The sequence below is a fragment of the Coturnix japonica genome, chromosome 19 (assembly GCF_054131305.1).
Source record: "Coturnix japonica strain WE chromosome 19, WE-NBRP24, whole genome shotgun sequence".
NCBI classification, from domain to species: domain Eukaryota; kingdom Metazoa; phylum Chordata; class Aves; order Galliformes; family Phasianidae; genus Coturnix; species Coturnix japonica.
The window spans coordinates 10,107,768-10,122,043 of record NC_140681.1 but is presented as its reverse complement, the minus strand read 5'-3'; the positions used below and the strand labels follow the sequence as shown (position 1 = coordinate 10,122,043).

The following is a 14,276-nucleotide window of genomic DNA, read 5'->3' as shown; positions in this document are numbered from 1 at the left end:
TTAGTGGGTTTCTGCAGGGATATTTTTATGCCTACTTCTCCTCACATGCTCCATGTATAGCAGCTGCTGTATCCAACCTGTCAGCCCAGCTCTCATGGGATGCGCACAGGGCTCATACCAGGACCCTGTTGGCCAACAAGGGGCTGTCAGCATGGTGGGGCATCACCAGGTGATATGATACTGAGCCTCAGTCCAAAAGACTCCAACATACAGTCCAGAATCTTTAATCATAGAATTGTAGCATCATAGAATCAAGGAACTAGACATAGAGTGGTTGGGTTGAAAGGGATCTTAAAGATCATCCAGTTCCAGCCTCCAGCTATGGACAGGGCTGCCACCCATTAGATCATACTGCCTGATCATGATGCCCCATCCAACCTGGTGACTATTTACCACCCAGCCAGCTGAATTCTCCCCAGATTACACAGGAAAGCAAGTACTGTGATTTTTAACCTAGTGCCAATGGCAGCCTGCTTGCGCTATTCAAAAGGGAGCCATCAGTTTGGAAATGTCCCTTCTTAATTCAATTCAGGGACTTCAAAATAAATTCCTTCAGACGCAGGTGCCTTGAGAACAGCCATTTTTAACTCATTTGATGTAGTGAATTCCTCTCACCGGACTTAATTAGGGACAGGTATTAAAACAAATCGAGGAAGATCTTAGAAGAAAAGTGGTTTTATTAGGAAAGAACTGTAGGGCTTTTTAATTAACACCAGAACAGTCATCCTTAAACTGTTTCTCTCTTATGAACAGATTATCCCAGTGAAGGCTCAAAGGCTGTGGGCAGATACAATGGAACAAGTTCTGCTCAGTGCTCCTTGTGCCTTCCTGCTGCTCTCAGCCAGCACTGAGCATCTGCATGGTGCTCCCTCGGAGTGCAGCATCGTTCTGTTTTCCTACAATGTAGACTCATCCTGGTTTGTTTCTGAGTGAATTGCTTTTTTGTTCGTGTTGCATATTCCCTAAACAGTCATATTAGTGGTGACAGCATGTCATCTTGATGGTGTTATGACAGTATGACGCCAAACTGGTATTAACATAACATTTCTTTCTAAATCTTGTCTGAAAACATATTGTTCTCCCTTGCCAGCACTTCTCTGTTTCTCTCACCCTTTACCATGGGTGCTGGTTTGTTGTCTTTTTTGTTCCATCTCCCTTGTTGCATGGGGCTGATAAGCAGCCTCTGCAGAAGGATTTTGCTGATTGTTCAGGGGATGAGGCTGAGAAGAACAAACCCATTCCCCCAACACCATCCAAATCTTTGCGGAGAGGAAACCCCAAACCCACATTTCCTTGGCTGTCATCCTCTTTCCTCTTCCTGCTTCTGCTACCGTGGAGTTATTTGTCTTTCTCTTACATTTTCTTTTACAACTTCAGTTTGAAGGTGATTGCTGATATCCCCCAAATCACGGAACCATAGAATCATTAAGGTTGGAAAAGACCTCTAGCCATCAACCCATCACCATTGCGTCCACTAAACCATGTCCCCCAAAATGGTGAAGCCAGTCCTGAATTCAGAAAGCTGTGAAATTGGGAGAGCTGCAACTGGGGTCTGAGGGGTTTCTGTGTGGGAGGGAGATGAGCACACGCTCCAGCTTGTTTAACTGCACTGTCTGTCTGGTGTCGCATAGAGATGGAGCAGGTTTGACATGCAGGTCAGAATTGTTTGCTAAATAAGAGACTTTTTCTTTTTTAGTGAAGGAAAAATAGATCAGTTTTGCCCAGGATGAGATTCTCAAATTAAAAGTGAGCAACAGGAGAGAAGAGATCACACAGCAAGATGTGCACTCTTGGGAAAAGCCTTTCGCTTCCCCAGTGGGACAAACACAGTCCTGCCCAGGTTGGCTTGGACTGTATCTGGCCACATCATTTTCCTGCCAAATCCTTGCTCAAGTTTAAACGTTGCCTGTTTGCTTTCCCCCTCCCTTCCTCCTCTCCCTGACCTGACAAGCGTTTCTTTTAGCAGAGTATTAATTACCATCGCAGTTCTGGGACTTGTAATTATCCCTCCCTGGTGCTTTACAAGCTTCCTAGAGCAGCTCACAGCGAGGGCAGGGTGAAACAGCTCAGCTGGCAAAGGGCTCGTGGTGGTAGTCCAGGACTGTGGTAATTGTCCTGTGCCAGAGAGGGTGGAGAGGAGGGAAGGGGAAGGAGAAAACTGTCTCTTTGGAATAGATGAGGACTTGGAGAATATGGCTTGTGGCCTTTAACCAATTTGCTTTCTTCCCAGAGTTTATAAGGGAAATAACTTTTGGACACCGCCAGGAGGTGGTGAAGCTCAGGAGGTCTATGATGATGATGATGATGATGTTTGCCGGAGTTAGAAAACTCCTCTGTGTCAAGATACATGAGAAGAATCCCAACAGAGGGAGATTTCAAGGCTGTGGCTGCACTGTATGTTCCTTTGTGCTGTATGGGGCAATGCAGTGGGTTTGCTGCTGTAAGGGGCTCACCATATTTCCTATCAGGGGCTGACCAGCTGTGGTTGAAGCAGCTTTCCTTTACTTACCTCACTGTGATTTGCTGCCATATTAGGTCCTGAGTTCCCGGGTGTGTAAAAGTGACTCATACCCATTTACAGCACTGCATCTTGCCAAGCATTTTAAATGCAATGTTCTGCATTTAGGCCTGCAGCCTCACACCAGCAAGCACCTTCTGGTGTTGTAGCAAATCCTCATTCTGCTTCTATGCCAGAACTGCACCGTGACTGTGCAGCCAGGGCTGCTTCTGTGGGATCCTCATCCCACTTGTGCTGCCCATCTGATGTCACCTGGAGATCCATCAATTCCCAGGGCCAACCCAGAGCAGGACATAGAGCCAAAGTGCAGCACTGCCACCACTGCCAGAAACCCGTGGCTTTTGGCTGTGCATAGGGAAACACAAATCTCTCTCTGGTTAAAATAGTGAATTTTTCTCCAGAAAAGAGGGTGAGGAGACTTTCCCATGATCGCCCTCAAAAATCAGTGGCAAAAGTGGGAATGAAATCCAGATCTTTGCCTCCTAGACTCCTGGACAACTGTCCTTCTGGGGAGGACAAGGAGTGAATGTAGCAATGTTGCTGTGATGCTGAATTCCCTAATGAGAAGCCAGCACCCTGCCCTTCCTGCTGCTCTGGGCTCTCCCATGCCCAGAGCTCTGACAAACTGTGTGTGGAATTAGGTAGAGCTCATTTGCCCAGCACTAATAGGAGCAGTTCATAATATGCCCACCATGTTGGCCATCATCCTTTATCCTCGTGAATGGCAATGAATCTCTGCCTCTGCAACAAGGGAACTCAAGCATCCTCTTTCCTACAGTGGAGCCACCTGGGCTTTTGTGACTCTGGACTAAGGAACAGGATGACAGCTGTCAGCTCTGTGCAACATTGGCCAAATCATTTGGCACTTTGAGGAGGATAGAAGAAGACCGTGCTCAGTAGTTTCCAAGTGTGAGTAGCTCCAGCTTGCTGTGCTTCTAGGTGTAGAACAACCACAGCACCAAAGCAAGATGCTTGGAGCACCAGCTTTGGGGCAACCCTAGCTAACAGGCACTCTGTACTACATGCAAACACGATGCAGATACAACCCCAAACCACCACGTGCCTCAGTTTCCCCATCTGTTCAATAAGGCCTATCATCCCATTCGTTCTGTGTGGTTGGCGTTGCACTGCCACACAGAACCTGACAGAAAGGGGCTCAGCAGTTGGATGAGCATCATTCCAGATGATGGCAGCCCCATCACAGAGGCTCTGCATCTTCCAGACACACACCTGCCTCTACATGCTGGAGCTGGGTTACAAACTGGCTCACCCACCATCTCGTCCGCAGGCAGATTGCTTACGGGCACAGGAAATCTCCTGGAGAGAGTGAACCTTGTCAGCAAAAATGCAAATATTTGGAGACAAAGTGTTCATTACGGCAGAAACTTGATTTCAGGGTCAACCCTTTTTGCAGCAAATTGTTAGCCAGCTAAAATGTTTATTGTCACCACACTCTGGCAGTTTTGACAGTAGCTATCAAGTGGAGCTTGACAATATCTACATGCCGCTGCCCGTCTCCGCCTGGCGCAGCCATCAGTGAGGCGGAGGAAGCACTGACTGCAGGCAGAGGGAAACAGTCACCAAACAACTGGAAATGTCCTCGTTTTTGTAGCAAACTTGGGGTTTTAAGGACTAGGGGAACAGTGTCCACTGACAGAGGCAATACAGCACAGACTGTTGGTAATACGGGCATGGGGTGAATTGGCTTTTTTTTTCTTCCAGGTGCAAAACTGCTTGCACAGAGTAATAAAATCCCTCCAGCCTGGCAGCGCATCAGCAGAAATCACACCACAAAAGGACAGAATTTCTTTCAATCTTTTTCCACGGGAAACACACAGCTTCCCTGGACGCACAGCAGGGAAACATTCAGGCGTCCGTAGAGTTGCTGTGATTTCTCTCTATTCCCATTTGTACTCTCTTTAGCTCCAGGGTTTATTTCTCTTCCCATTCAGGAGCACACCGCTGGCGAGCCCAGAGGCAAATGGCTGAGCTCCCATCTCTAGGCTCTGGCTCAGAGGCCAGGGGATGGAGGGAGCTGGGGCCAGCCCTGCCTTGCTGGGAAGAGAAAGCAGAAAGGAGGATGCAGATGGAGTTTGGGGGAATATGAAGATAAGGATCAAGTGCCTGAAAAAACAAACAAACACCCAACTAAAACAACACCAAAAGGGAGTCAAAAAGACAGCTGCAGTCATGAGACCTGTGTATAATGTTGTAGGGTTCTTCTGCTAGAAAAAAAGAGGGCATCTTCCTGCTCAGGGATGAGTTAATGCTACTCTGCTTTTCCGTCCTCTGAATCTTCACCTTTTCCCCCAGCTAATGCATGAGGAAGGTGGGCTATTCTGGAGTCTCAGTGAATTGGTTTCATTTCTGTGCTTGCTGGAGCTGAGTAAGGGCTATTTCATCTCAACAGGCTTCTCCCAGCACACCTTAATTTGAGATCTCCTCTATGCAGGAAGCAATGGAGTTAAGTGACCTTGCTGAATCCCGACTGCTGCAGCTGCAGGAGAACAGGGAAGGAAAAGAAGAGAGGGGAGGAGGAAGAGGCGCTTTGCAGTCTCCCATTAAAGCCCCGAGAGGCTGAAGATGAGAGAGTGAAAGTTTCAAATTACCAGAATGTAATTCTGAAAGTCATTTTCCAAGCTCAGATCTCTCCACAATGTCACCTCTCATCTTCCAAGGTGGGGAGAGAAGAAACAAAAAAGCACAGAATATTCTGCAAAGACAGAACTGCTAATACAAAGACAGAAGAGGTGTCAGTCCCCAAACAGGCTGCCTCTCACTGCCTTCTTCTGGGAGATCTGTGCAGCTCAGGTACACCTGTACTGGGGAACCATTCCCAACTCCTATACCAAGCCATATCCAACTTTAGTGAGTGCTCTGGCTGAGCTGACTATGGCTTTTTCCAGCCCCTTATAAGAGCAAGAATATCAAAGAGGTCTGCATATTCAACAGTTACAGTTTACATTTGAATGGAACTCCTGACCTTCAATTCAATACAGTGATTATGTTAATGATTAATACCATTATTAATTTCTTAGCCTTCTCTAGCAAAAGCCCATGATGGATGTGCAGGAGAAAAGGTGCACTTAAATATTCACCCCCCTCTGCCCAACCCAACAAAGCTCTTCCTCCCCACTCCCCCTTCCAGTTCTTTGCTTTCAAAGAAATCTGAATTAAGGAGTTAGATGCATTCAACAAAGAGTTTAGCCCAGGATCTCGTACCAAAGAGTGAATTAGCCTCTTGTTCCACATTCTTTGCTGACCTTTATTCCAGCTGCACCCCCTCTTATGTTTATAAACTAAAAAATTACCCAAATATACAGGCATGCCCTGCTGAGATAAATTGCATTCAACACTCCTTCAGCTAATATCAGCTTTGTCCAGGACTCCTTATTACTGGTACCACCTGTCTCTCCAAGCACAGCCTTTTCCTCTTCCCCAAATTACTGGAGCTGAGGTTTGGGTGGGCTCGCCCTCTCCCTGCAAATGGACTTATTTACCCACACATGTCAGAGTGCTGAGTTTTCTTCCTGACAATCAGGCTTTTTGCCAGGCAATCCCTCCCCTCTCCCACTTTCAGAAATGGCACTTTCTCCTCTCAGCACGCCAAGGCTGACCCACAGAAGGAGCTGGCCATGTTTTTATTGAGGGTGATGAGCAGAGTGCAGCAGGCCACTCCACCTACAGAAGGCACTTTGCCCTCTGAAGCAGCAGAGTAACAAAGTTCAGTGCTGTCATACACTGTAATCACAATCCTGGTTCATTTTCCTTTTATTATATTATTATTACTGGATAACTATATTTATGGGGTTTTTTTTTCTTGTTTTTTGGTTGTTTTTGTGTTTGTTTTTTTTTCCATCTGGGATGTCAGTGAGTGTTCCTCATTGGCCTGTCGCCAGTTCTCTCCAGCTGGGATCAGTTCAGTCCAATGTTGCCATCTGTCCTTGGAGGCAGAGGGGCAGCCTTTTCCATTTCGGATCTCTCCCAGAAGCGATTCCATCCTCCCTCCCTCAAAGGATCTGACCAAAGGATCCAGAAAGTTGTGCACAACCATCATGGGACTCATGCACTCCCAAACAGAGCCAGGCATGCAAGAGGTGCAACAGCCCAGGGTGTAGCTGTGGGCATGGTCATTCTGCCCACCTCCAGGGTGACTTGGAGGAGATTTCACTCTCCAAACACAGATGAGGTCCCTTGGGGTCCCCCTGACATAGAGAACTGGATGGGATCCCCTGGGAAAGGCGTGGAGGGGATTACACCCCCTCACTGAGATACACGTTATCACATTGTCTTCTACCTAATTAAAAACACGAAGAAGGAGCGGCTCCCCTTCCCCATCTTCTCCCCCCTGACCCTTCGCACAGCTGGGAGGGGGGTGGGCGGGGATGGGGGTGGTGGGGGGAGGCAGATCCGTTGTACGGGGCCCCTCGGCGCCCTCCCCCGCGGATTGGCCGCTGATTGCGCTGCAGTGTTTTTGCTGCGAGGTCCCATTGGCCGCCGACACACATAAGTTTTTGCTCCGGACGGCAACTTTTCCCAGGGATGGAGTAAACTCGGACCCCGTCGCTCCCCTCGTTCGCTTTTCCAGCGAAAAGCAGACACAGCTCCCCGGCAAGGATGAAGCTCTGCGGGACCTTCCTCGGTTCGTAACTGTCCGCCGGTGGATGCAGGGGGGGCGAGTTGGGAGGAGTGAGCATAGGGGGGTGTTTGGGTTCCTTCTGTTTCCCCTCCGAAGTACTCGAGCAGCCTCGCTCTGCCCAAGCCACGCCTCGGCAAAGGGGTTCGGTGAACTGAAGGGGATGGCGGCCTCATAAACTACCCTGCTCCCCTTGTTTTGGGGTTCCCCCCCCACACACACATTCTAATGACATAGTGGGAAAGCGTGTTTCAGAGAACGGGTTTCTTGTCCTCGCGTTCAGCAGGCAGAGTCTTGGGTTCTCCTTCCCCGTTCGTTTTGCTCCGGGTTCAGCCCCGAAGGGCTGCGGGTGCGTGGGTTCGTGTGCGGCTCCGGGGCTGCTGCTGTGGGGCTTTGTCCGCGCATTTGGGCTAATTACAAAGGATGAGGAGGGAAGGCGAGGGGAAAAAAATCCTGTTGTCCGCCACTTCTGTTCAGATGGGTGTTTTTTTTTTGCTGGCTTTCTGCTTTGTTTGTTTGTTTTCTGCTCTGCAATGGGGGGGTGAGGATGGGGTGTTACCAAATATAAAGCCGGTTCGTGCCTGGATGTGTTTCAGCTCCCGCATTAACCGAGGCACAAAGAGAAAGTTCAGGGATAACGCAGGTGCCCTCCACAAACGACGGTGATTGCTCCAATTGTTGCTCGTTAGGGAAGCAAAAGGCTCTAGATGTGGGTCAGACAAAGGCATCGCCTCTGTGGGAAGGAACCGATCAAATCGGGGAGAAGGGGCGAGCCCGAGAGCGAGCAAAGGGTTATTAAAAGTTTTTTTTGTTGTGTGTGCCTGTGCATGTTGTTCCATCTGCCAGGGGCCTGTAGTGGGCAGGTTTCTTCGCAACCCTTCAGCTGTTCCATATACAATATTAATGCTGGCCATTTCTATTCGGCATACAACAGCACTAATTGTAGTCTGAGGCATTAAGGCAGCCAGCCCATCTGCATAGAAGCTTTCAGAAAGAAACAAGAAAAAAAAATAAAAGAAAGAAAATCTTCCACCCCCAGCTGGTAACCGGAGAAGTTGGTGCCAATTACAAATGCATAAAGTTTGAGATCTAAATGACTTTGAAACAGTCTCAGCGAAGCGAGCAAAATGCGGCGCGGTGTTTTTTATGTGCTGTATTGACACGAGCAATTGCAGTTTGATCTTAAATAATCCGAAAGTTGGAATGATTGGTCTGAATAAACCAGCATAGGAAAAATAATAATAAAGGCAGAAGTGATGGGGGGGGATCCGCTTTAAAAACGACAACAAAAAAGAAACCTTTTGGCATTCATTTCTGCAGGCGACGTGCAGTCGGTTTCTCAGCGCACTCATCTCAAACAACGCTCTGGAGGCGAAAAATATTTGAATATTTCATTTTCTACCTTCCTGCTGCACGGTTCCCTTCAGGGATAAGGCGGCCGAGGAGAGCACAATAATTATCTCCTGCTTTCAAACGACTGTAAAGTGACTCCGGAGCCGCGGAAGGGGTCGGGGAGGATTTGAGAGCTGGAACGGGCGGGGAGGGGGTTCAGGAGCTGTCCGCTGTTGTGGTGCTGACCCGAACCAAGCGCGGCTGCTGTCCTCGGTCTCCTCGCCTTCCCCCTGGTGGAAGGGTGATGACAGGCCTGACCCAGAGATATTGGGTGGTAGGGAAGGATCTGGGGGGGCTGAGTGGATTTTTGTTTGGTAGTAGTGGTTGGAAACTCTGGATAAGGTGGTGTTTGGTTGTGCTGCTTGAATAGGTGAGGAGGGGAAGGTGAAGTCTGGTAAGTTTGGCTCCTCTTTGTTTCCTGTTACCCTCTAGTAACCCAGAGCTTAATAAAATGGTACTGAAGCTGAGAGCTTGATCTACCCTAGGACTCCTGTGTGCATTGTGTCAATAAATGCAACTATAGCAGTAATAAAGTGCCCATGTGCTAATACACAGGTATATTTGCACACATTTATTTATATACATGTGAAGTGTGTACAGATTTATGTAGAAACACATGGAAGAAAATTGACCCCCCTTCTACCTACCACCCTATTTACTATGCTTTTGTTTCTCAAGTTTTAGAATTGCATCTCTAAATGAAATAGTAGTGGAGAGCACCAGGCAGCACTGTGGGGAGAGGAGCTGAGCCCTCCCGTCCCTCCCTTTGATTCTATCATGGGTGCAGAACAATGGAGATGCAGTGTAGCACCAGGCCTGCTGCCTGCAGATAAGAGTTTAATAGAATTTCTGAATGCCAAAGGTTTAGGATGTAAAATATCTCTGTCTTCGTGGTGTGTCCAAAGGAGATAGAAAACAGCTTTTCAGGAGTACTCTCTGCCGAATACTTCCTTTATAATTATGGTTTTAGGAGCATACCAGGCTTGCAAGCCACAGAAACAGCCCTCATAAGAATTTCTAGAGCAGCCTCAACAGTTTAAAATCATTACTGTTTTTGTCACCCTGTTCTCAACGAAACCCCCCAGATGGGGAATTCAGTCAGTATCCCCATACTGCTCTATGGGATGCTGTGTCTGGTGATCCTTTAAGTTCTCAATGCCAGGTAGGGGTCTGGTAGAGTTTGTAACATGTGGGGCCAGGTGCTGCAGCTCTGCCCAGTGTCGGGGCTCAAGCTGCCTGCAGGGGAGGGAGGACCAGCCCCCAGCAGTGCTTTGCTCCCCCTGCCAGGCACTGCCTTTGCTCTGTCTCATCTCTATGGGCTCCTGGGGTTTCCGTCCATTTGTGAGCTCCCGCATGTTTTTGAAAATCTTCATTAAGTTGACAGTCAAGTCTTAATTGTCTCGGCAGTGCTGGGGGTGGAGTGAGGGGGGGCCGGAAGACGAACCTCCCACTTCCCACACCTCAGGCGGGTGCAGCATGACTCTGTTTCTCCCTCTATTTCATAAAGTTGTGATCGCAGCACTAATGCTCTCTGTAGCGTGCTGATGCCTTTCAGCTTGAGGTGGGGGGAGGGAAGGGGGATGTCTGGTACTGCTGACATTCACGTCCCCACCAAACAGGGGTATTTGTGAAGGAAAATGGTTCGTGGAACAATGCACTTTTTCTCACTTGGAAACAATTTCTGAACTGTTCTAGTCAGTGTTTTCTTTTAAGAGTTTTTTTGTGCCATTCTTCTTCCTGTCACAAAGTCCAAAGTGTAACCCTGCTCGAGATGTTATCTGTCCTTCCTGGGGCGAGGTGATGTCTGCTGGGAATGTTGGGTCATTTATGTATTTATTTAAGAGGAGCTGAAAAAAATATATATATACCTTTTAAGCACTTGCTTTTGAATATGTATATCAGCTAATAAGCAATACTTCCAGGTTCATAGAGGCGATAAATTTCCCAGTCTGTTCTTTATGGTGATAGGTCATCTTCCTAACCACCAATAAATATTGTAAAGTACTTTCGCTGGAGCTGTGCTAACCCAGGGCATCTGTCACTCGCTGCTTGCTGCTATTAGGAATTATTGGGCCGTACCATGCGTCGGGATGCACGGGGGGGCTGGGGGGGGGGGGAAATGGCACGGCGCTTGTCGCGCTCGCCGTCCTTTTGTGTTGCTGCCATCAAAGGAGCCCCGAGCCTCGTGCATATTAATTATGAATCAGTTCAGGCAAAATCACTCACCTTCTGCTGGGTCTTGGGGAGGGGAGCACGAGGCTAGAGGGGCTGGTGAGGCAGGGAGAGCCCCAACTCTCCGCGCACTCAAGTCAGCAGCTCCATCTCTCTCTCTCTCTTTTTGATGCTATACTGTAAATTTATTTCACCTCAGAGAGTAAACAGATATATTGCAACCCCAAGGGTTCATGGGTAGTGTATTTACAAAGGGAAGGCGCAGCAAGCCCCCTCTGTGCCATTTCCATTAATGAGAGCGGTCATTAAGTAAATGAGACATTGCCTTTAGCAGGCTTAAGAGTTCACACACTAAGGAGTATCAGATATTTAATTGAAACCAACAACCCGTCTTACACGCGTGTTACTGGTGTAGGGAAGTGGGCTGCCCTCCAAGAACTCTCCCCCCACAGCCTCCCCCATGCAAATTTCATGATTGGTTTCCGTGATGTCATTTTGCAAAGGGGCAGACAATAGCTGTGGGGAAAGGTAAGTCAATATTATGTTCTTTCGCTGACAAAGGCAGATAATGCTGGCTGTTTTTCTTTTCCTCTTCTTTTTTTCTTTCTATTTTTTTTTCCTATTTTTTTTTTTTTCTTTTCCCCCTCCCTTGGATTGAAGCAGAGGAGAAAGGCTTTCGGAGCACACACTTGATGTAAACAGACGCAGGCGTTTCGCCTTTAGAGCACGAAGGCTGGGTTGTTGTTTTGCGAACTGCACTGGAGAACCGAGGGGGATTTTATGATGATCATCATGCTCCTAGGTCCATCTTTGCTCGTTCGCTCTCTCGCCGGCTGCGAGATGCCAGTGGACATGTTCTGCTTCTGACTGAAAAGAGGAAATAAAACGAGGAAAGGAGGAGATATTTAAAAGAGAGGGGAAAAAAAAAGCGTAACATCGCTTTCAGCTGGGAAACTTTCTGAATATTTCTGGAAGAGGATAAGAGGATGTTTGCCGGGTTTACAGACCGAAGGCTCGGTGGATGTTTATCCGGAGGGAAGCGTGCTCGGTGTTAGCAGAAGACGCTCCGGGCGCCGGGACGGGCTCGCTCAGCGGAGCTCTCTGAGGTGCTGATCGCTGCTCCGTGCGGCCCCGGGGGGCTCCCCCCGACCCACGCCGCCCTCCTCCAGCCCCGCTGGTACCGAGGGGTGCGTGAGTGTGTATGTGTGTGTATATATATATATATATGTGTGTGTGTATATGCGTGTGCTGTGGGGGTTGCGCTTGCACGCTCGAGGTTCCTGCCCTGCGCTCTCTCTTGCCGCGAGCGGACTTTATTATTATTATTTTTAACATTCCCTCCTTTTCCTCTCCCCCGATATTGGTTACTTGAGACTTCTCTATTTATAGCAGCGAGGAACAAGGGAAGTGTGCCATGTTTGTGGATTTCTTGCTGTGTGTTGACCATGGCAGAAATCTGCGGGTTCTTATTTTTAGCTGTCTTGGAAGAGGCTTTGCTTGGCTAATCTCTTTATCAATTTCAGCAAAGTTGTGAGGTTGGTTTTTCTTTGTTTGTTTGATCCTTTTTTTTTCCACTTGTTTCAAGGATAATTTGCTTAGAGGGTGAAGGGAAGGGGTTGGTGCCTGAGGAAGCGCTGCCGCTGCAATTGACCCCAGCGAGTTTGGCTGAGTTCAGGACGCAGTTTGCCAGCGGGCAGAGCCGACCCTCCCAGGGGAGGTGTCCTGCAGGGGTGCTTAGGACCCCCAGAGGTGGCTTTCCCATGCAAAAGGAGCAGCTTGTAGGGATCACCCACCCTGGGGCAGGAGGCCTGGGGCATGCAGACACCCCCCAGCTAGAGCCGGGCTGCTGGGACAGGTTGGGGGTTGCCCTTTGCTCTCCAGACCTTGGGGAAATGCCACTTGCCCAGCGGTGCGGGGCAGCTGTAGGGGGCCCCCATTGCTGTGCTCTCCTGCTGCTATTGTTGAGCCCCCTTGCTCCAAGCAGCCACTAAAAACAAGAGCGAAAAGCCCAGGGTAAATCCAATTGCTCTGACGTTACTTTTAGTTATTTCTTTTTTTTCTTTCCTTCTCTCTCTCGTTGGCTCATCTGCTGTTATTATCAGCCTTTTCCATATGGCCACTTTAATTAATGGCAGACAAAAGGGGGTTGGGGGGGAGGGAAAGGGGGGGTGGAATCCAGGAATTAGAGTTTATAGTTGGTTTGTCTCTGATGCTGTCATAGAAACCAGAAGCAAAGATGCCGCCTTTCCACTTCTTTGTATGATCCTGTTTATTGTTCCCGAGCGGCGCAGATTGGAGCAGGCGCGTGTTGCAAGGCACAGACCAGCGCCTGCTGCGGCCCGAGGGCTCCCACAGCACAACTTGTTCCCTTCAGCTCCATCACTCTCAAAGCTGTCTGCCCTCTCCCTGTCCTTCCCTTCCTTCTTCTGATCTGGAAAGGCCGAGGAGAACTCATTATTAATGATTATTAAAGCATTCTAGAGATCTGTGAGGTTCTCACCGTGCACTGGTGAAAAGAGTAGGAAAACTCCTCCGAAGTTGGGTTTATTCCTTTGCTGACAGTATGTAGGAGTTGTTCTTCGTGTCCCGGCAGAGCTGGGGTCTGGGTGCTGTGGCTTTAGGTCTGGTTGGGGGCACTGTCCCCCTGGCTGGGGGTAGGGGAAGCAGTTGCTCGTGTGGGGGTCCCGTCGGGGTGGGCTGTGTGTTTACTTGGTACCTGCTCAGCCCTGAGAGTCCGCCCCACTTCTGCCTCCTTAAATGTGAGCTCCTGCAGAGGGGGGGGGAGGGAGTCCTCATAGCCCGACTCTGCCCCCAGTCCCGTTGCTGGGGGGAGAAGACCAGGTGGTTCTCGGTGTCATTGCGAAGTGTGGTGTTGGGATTAGGGGTGCTCCCTACTCTTTGGTCAAGCCCTTTGCTGGAGATGGCAACACCTCTCCCTTATCCCTATGGTCACATGGCGTATCCCATATATACATGGTGGATCCCCAAAGCATCCCACGGAGCCGGGAGCCCCTCCACCTCCCTCGGCTTTTGTTTCCTGTGCTGGTTAATCGCTCCAGGCTGAGGCTGGGGAAGCGGGGGGGGGCACAATGAGCCCAGGTGCCTTCCAGCCCTGGGGGGGGGCAGCGGGGGAAGTCATTAGGATGGCGAATAACGCAGCTGAGCCGGGTCTTCTGCAATGAGCCCAAGTAGCGAAGTGCTGCTGACCGGGGTGGGCTGAGATTTGCTTATGGGGTTCGGGAACAGCGTGCAAGGGTGGGGGGGTGGGGGGGGAGGCGGTGCTGAGAGCAGGCCGGCCCCGATTCCTGGTAGTCAGATGACGAGGGCAGGGCTGAATGCAAGACGTAGATCGGCGTCAGAGCAGCTGCCATTTTAGCAGACATTGCTAAACTTCGCCCCCAACCCCCCCTCCCACGTTGTAATTTAGCTTAGGGATGCTGCCTCCAAAGTTGGCTTCTTAGTGGGGATGGGGCACACTCCTTTCTTTCTGTTTTTTGTTTTGTGTGTGTTAGAACAGCTCACTCTTAAGTCAGCAATGCACCCTGAACGAGCTTTGAG

The 14,276-nt window shown here is 49.3% G+C and overlaps 1 protein-coding gene across 19 annotated transcripts in view; it reads left to right on the top strand.

The window, feature by feature from the left end:
* Positions 1-6,960: 6,960 nt before the first annotated feature.
* The window catches only part of MYT1 (myelin transcription factor 1), a 52,038-nt gene continuing 44,722 nt past the window's right edge, over positions 6,961-14,276 (top strand). For 5 of the 19 annotated variants that reach the window (XM_085519713.1, XM_085519708.1, XM_085519711.1 and 2 more), the window contains exon 1: positions 10,794-11,246. Coding sequence is in view for 6 of the 19 variants with exons in the window: in XM_085519704.1 (XP_085375830.1) it covers positions 7,136-7,160 (25 nt within the window). In the remaining 13 variants the exon portion in view is untranslated. Of the gene's footprint in view, positions 7,161-10,793; positions 11,906-14,276 lie in introns of those variants that run through there. The other 14 variants (XM_085519704.1, XM_015881709.3, XM_032448584.2 and 11 more) reach the window with 6 other exon arrangements.